General features: G+C 33.0%; 1 protein-coding gene across 1 annotated transcript; it reads right to left on the bottom strand.

Annotated features, from left to right (window-relative positions):
- Positions 1-3,056: 3,056 nt before the first annotated feature.
- Positions 3,057-4,779, bottom strand: LOC143593299 (BRAP2 RING ZnF UBP domain-containing protein 1-like). Its single transcript, XM_077072970.1, has 7 exons — positions 4,724-4,779; positions 4,451-4,637; positions 4,312-4,365; positions 3,568-3,711; positions 3,420-3,484; positions 3,291-3,345; positions 3,057-3,212 (listed from the first exon to the last, which is right to left on the bottom strand). The coding sequence occupies exons 1-7, from the start codon at positions 4,777-4,779 to the stop codon at positions 3,057-3,059; spliced, it is 717 nt and encodes a 238-aa protein (XP_076929085.1).
- Positions 4,780-5,520: the final 741 nt, after the last annotated feature.

Genomic DNA, 5,520 nt, shown 5'->3' with positions numbered 1-5,520 from the left:
CATCATCATCCCTTATTCCATCTTTTATTGTTCAAGCACACACACTCTATTAATATTATTATTTAACTTAACTAAATAATAACACATCATTGAGTAAACGAAATTCTTTTATTTATTATTATCAAAAGTAGGATGTTACAGTGTTGTCTTGTCATAAATTGGCATGCTATATATGTTATTTGCTGCATACTATTTGTTTACTGCTTTTGGACGTTGATGGTGGAAGCTCTAACAGAAAACAAACGCAAGCCCTAGTATTTTGGCTTTGTGCCAAGTAGAAGGAGATACCGTCTACAGTCTATTTCATGCCCGTCTATGCATTTCAAAAGGGAGTTGCGGCGCAGCTTGTTGCCCGTTTACCTGCCACTTTATTGTAATCGTTTTATAGTAAATTCAATACTTAATAAGTTCTTTTTATATTTATTTTCATTTATGATGGATTATCACTTGACACATGATTCGTATTTTTCATTATATACTATATATTAACTCTTATAATTGATCAACAGCATTCGCGTTGATCAAATTTATTTTATACATGCTATAGGTTATGGAAGCTCAGGATGAAGATCACCTAGTTTTGGACTATAGGATATCTAGTTTAGTTAAACTTTTTTAGATATTTTCATTTAGATTATTGTTGTACTATTTGAATTATTGTAATGTGATCAGTTGGTTTTAATAATACAAATTAAATTATATTGTCACTTTAGTTAGTATTACGATGCTTTGAGAAATCAACGTATCGCGCCGACATATTCGGCCTTAGGTTGGGGTGTTACAATCGAGCTACCCCGTCATCCAAAACCATATTTTTTATTGAGCCATTGAGTATTATCATGGGTTTGGTATCAGTTGCGGTCTCAAGTATTATAATAAAAAAATCATGTGAAGTGACATTTATTATTTATAAAAATTATATTTTATATAACTAATTTTAAAGAAAAATAGCTTTAAAGCATTAATTTGATTTAACTTCCTTTAAATTATATATACAAGTTTGAAGTTTTTCAAAAATCCTTATTCATGTAGGATTCAAGTTTGATCGTTGTTGTTGATGTTGGTGGTGGTGGTGATGGTGGTGCCGGTGGTGGTGGTGGTGTTGTCGTTGTTGTTGGTGGCGGTGGTGTGTTGTTGTTGAGAACTTCTGTTTTAGTCCCTGTAGTTTGTTGATTTTAACACTTTTGGTTCAATCGACAAACCTTTTAATAATTTAAGTCATTAAAGTTTTATATTGTAACATTTTCAGTCCAGTTGATTAACCGAGTGATACTTTTATGTTAAAGGTAAGGGGTATTTTCGTCAATTCATAATGCAAACTGTCTTTTGTTGAATGCAAGTAGGGGTGCAAATTGTTTCTGTTAAACCAGCCTAAGCCCGAGCTCGAGCCTAAAAGTTAGCTAGTTTAGTAAATGAGTCCGAGCCCAAGCTTCACTTATTGAGCTCGAGCCATAATTATTAATTAGTATTATAATATTATATATTATGTTATCATATAGTAGATGAATAAATAATAATTGTTTTATATTATCTTAATATATGTTAGTATTATAATTATTGCTAACAAATAGTAAAAAAGCCGAGTCCTAGTCAAGATCCAGCTTGAAAAAAAATACTCGGGAGTCAAGTTCGAGCTTTAGAAATAGAGATCCAAACGAGTTGAGCTCGAGCCCAATGCAAATTACACGAGCCGGAGTCGTTTTCATCCCCAGGTCTGTTATATAATGCATAAATTTATGATGCACAAGTATATTTGGTTAAATTTGGTTTTAACTCTATCGAGTCATGTAATGCTCAAATGGGCTGTACCCCTACATGCAGATAACTGGGACCAATGTCCTGTTTCTGTAGTGTGAGTATTTCTTTGCTGGGGTTGGTCGTCTATTTTATTTATCGTGTTTAATACGAGCACCAATTGAACTAGCTAGCTCAATAGTGGAACAACCATCATGATACACAGTTGCATTATGAACTGAAAGGGAAATGGGAGTAAAAAGAAAAAGAGAGTTGGGGTGGATTTAGAAGAATTTATGAATAAACGAAAATACCTCTCATCTGGATTAGGTTTGATAGAGAAGCATGACTCCATTAATAAATCTAACTAAGATTGTTACGTTATAAAACTTTGATGGCTCAAATTGTTAAAGGTTTGTCGATTGGTTCTCTCTACTTATTTGTTATTGTAATATAAAATATGAGGTCAATTTACAAAATTTTAGGTTTTAATCTTTGCATCGGTGAACATGGCAGCCGAATCATCCCATGGATGTATTGATTTTAGGGTTTATATTATCGTAAATGCAGGATTTGATGCTGTATCAATTGAGAAGAAGGCAAATAATGTATGTTGTTATGTTCAGAATCACTATAAAGGCACGTGTTGCACCCTGACGTTAACCCTTTTCGATTGATATTCACAATATATCACAACGAATAACGGGTCCGTAGATTTGTGTATTATAGTGAAAGTGGTGAATTGGTGGATCTTGCTAACAAGGAAACTGATGCGGATGGCTGGGTTTGTATTGTGGTGTGCTTATGTGCATAATGACTTACTATTACTAACGATGCACTGGAGACAAGTAAACAGGGCAAAGAGAAAGAAGATAAAAGAGATTTGTGTAGTTTGTTATGAAAAATACAATGCAGAAGACATGATAGGAACAATAATAAGATGCAAACATAGTTTTCATGAGAGAGAGACTGTCCGGTGTGCAGGGTTCATTCTCTATATGGTTGAACATAGTATGTATTATGGTTTCTACCAAGTATTTGATTCCGAATATTGAATCCTCAAAAACCGGTGTAAAAACTAGCTTTATTTCAAAAAGACAGAATATTCTTTTACATGAATATTTTGGTAAAGGTATTTAAGAAAAGACCATACCACATATACAAACAACAGCAACCAACAAACCATTCAAAAACCTTACAACTCCATTTATGTCCTTCATCTCTGTTACTATCATGTGCACGGGCGTCGTTTTAATAGTCAAAGTGGGCTACATGCTTTCTCTTTATGTACACACCACCCCCAAACAAAAATATAAATGTATCTAGTTGTTATGTTTGCGCGCTCTCCTTTTAGGGGTTTTCTTGGTGTTTGATGGGTTTGATTGAACCGGAAGAACCGTGCCCCCTTTTAGCTCATGTGTATCACTAGACTGAGCCAATGTTTTTTGAGCTCCCATATAAATTTGCAAGTCTCTAATCTGTTATTAGGATTTAAACACTCATCACCTAATTTTGAAAACAATAAACACACAGTTACCAACCAAGACTTATTAGACCTGTTCTTGAAGATCCAGTATTTTCTCATCTTTCATTTTCAGTAATGAAATCTCCCTGAAATCAAAACACATTTTAATCAATATTTCTGAATTTTATAAATAATCAATGTGAAAAAAGGAGGAAATTACCTCTCTTGGATTTCCTTGTACTTACTCTTCAAAGATTCTTGTTCTTTTGCAAGATCTTCATTAATCTGACACATAAATTGTATTAAAACATCAGTTGCATAACATGTGGCAGACAGAGAGATGATAAATGACAATAAAAAAAACTAACATTTGAAACCGCTTTAGTTTCTTTTGCAAGTTCCTCCAGTTTATGTTGAATTTCCCGTGTCTTTTCAACTTCAGTTTTCTCTATTGTTTCAGCTATTATTATCTCCTTTTGACTTTTTGCCTCAGCAAGTAATGCTTCATAATGCTGAAAATATTATCAATTTGTGATCAATACTTGCACGGTAGATTAACTGATAAAAAAGCTAGGAGTGTAAACGACCAGAACAATTCGTTTAACTTTAAAAAAACCGCACATGTTTTCATGTTTGTGTCTGGTCGTTAAGAAAATGAACATGTTCGTGTTCCTTTATGTTTGTTCTTTGACAGTATAAACGAAAGGTTCACAAATGAACAGACCTTAACATAAACAAACAGACATAACTGAGCCAAAACCAATTAAAAGTAAATGCGCTTAAATATGTGTTGGGCCTATAACGTTATTTAAACTAGACTAAATTGTAGTGCGCCTAAAAAAGTTAAATCAATACAATGTATTCATTTAAAAATGATAATATGAATGAAGGTAAAAATGTAAACGAACAAAAACAAGCATAATGAGTGAATATAAATGAACTTAAACGAACAAACATAAATGAATTTATTAAAAACGAATATAAATGAACGAATGAGACATTCGTTCATGTTCGTTTGTTTACTAAACAAACGAACGAACATCCCACCGAATGTTTCACTGAGCGTTCGGTACGTTACAGTCTTAAACGCATATAAAAGAAATTAAGCATACTTGTCGCTGGGTCTCCATCTGGGTTGCAAGAAGAAAGTTGTACTCATCCACAATCTGTGTATTTTTAAGCAACGGAATAATTAATATCAGATGTAACTGAAAAATACAAATAAAGATGAAGAGGAAGTTAGCAAGTTACCGTATCAACTTTGCTGCTAAATAGGGCCCCGCCAAACTGGTCATCAACTTTATCACCACAATCCCCTTCACTTGATTGGTGATCTGTCACAACTTTTGATTGATTTAATCGATGCACATATTTATCACCAACATAATCCCAAATTTGCTGTGTTTCTAGTTCAAGTGAATAAGAATGTTGAGCTTGCCTTGAACATCAACAATTGATAAAATATAAAATAAATATTAGTTAAATACCTAAAAGAAATAATGAAAGTTATTAGTAGTATGTTACCTTCCACATCCTACAAAACCACATATTTCTAGATGTCCCACAAACTGGTTTACCATCGTGCTGCTGACAAAGCCGGCATACCTAACACAAGAGAGAGTTAGCTTCTTTCTTTTGCGTAATAATATCATGTAAAAAAAAGAAACCTGGCAAGACAAGTAGGTCTGTCATGGTCCAATCTCTCTAGAAGAATTAGTGAAAAGAAACATAGACAAGTAGTAAGAAAGAGACATGAAGTAGGCTACCCTGGGTGAGGAATAGCAGCTGCATCTGCAGTCAGTGAATTATAAGTAATCATTCATTCATTCATCAACGGTGTGGATTTTCAGACTGAACATTTGCTTTTGCTGCTTGATGATGATGATGGTATTATTGGGTTAAACCAAAGAGTGTCGTCGTACGTATATATATATTACTGACTCCTTCCTCAGATCTACTGTTAGGGTTTATTTGATCTAATTAAATTTCTTGTGTGGTATTTGTATGAAGATCAATTTGGTTCTTGTCATTTGGTTTTTTATTTTTAGATAAGCAAGTTTAGTTTAGAGTTGATAAACAGATATGTAAACTTTGTTTCTATATAAAATACAAACCAAATACACTTCTTATGTTATATTACAAGATATTTATTTATTATGTGGTATTTTGGTTTTGGGTTTTGTTTTCATAAACATTAACTTTACAGTTCATTTAGGATAATCGCTTAAGGAGTGATAAAGAGAAGGAAGATTAAGATCGAGCAAGTGCACATTGAAGAAACTAAATGGTAAATGTACATAATAATATGTAAATTCTTCTAT

This window comes from Bidens hawaiensis, unplaced genomic scaffold, assembly GCF_021521415.1.
Source record: "Bidens hawaiensis isolate Kalapana, Puna unplaced genomic scaffold, B.hawaiensis_p1.1 tig00041895_1, whole genome shotgun sequence".
NCBI classification, from domain to species: domain Eukaryota; kingdom Viridiplantae; phylum Streptophyta; class Magnoliopsida; order Asterales; family Asteraceae; genus Bidens; species Bidens hawaiensis.
This window is presented reverse-complemented; position numbering and strand designations above follow the sequence as displayed.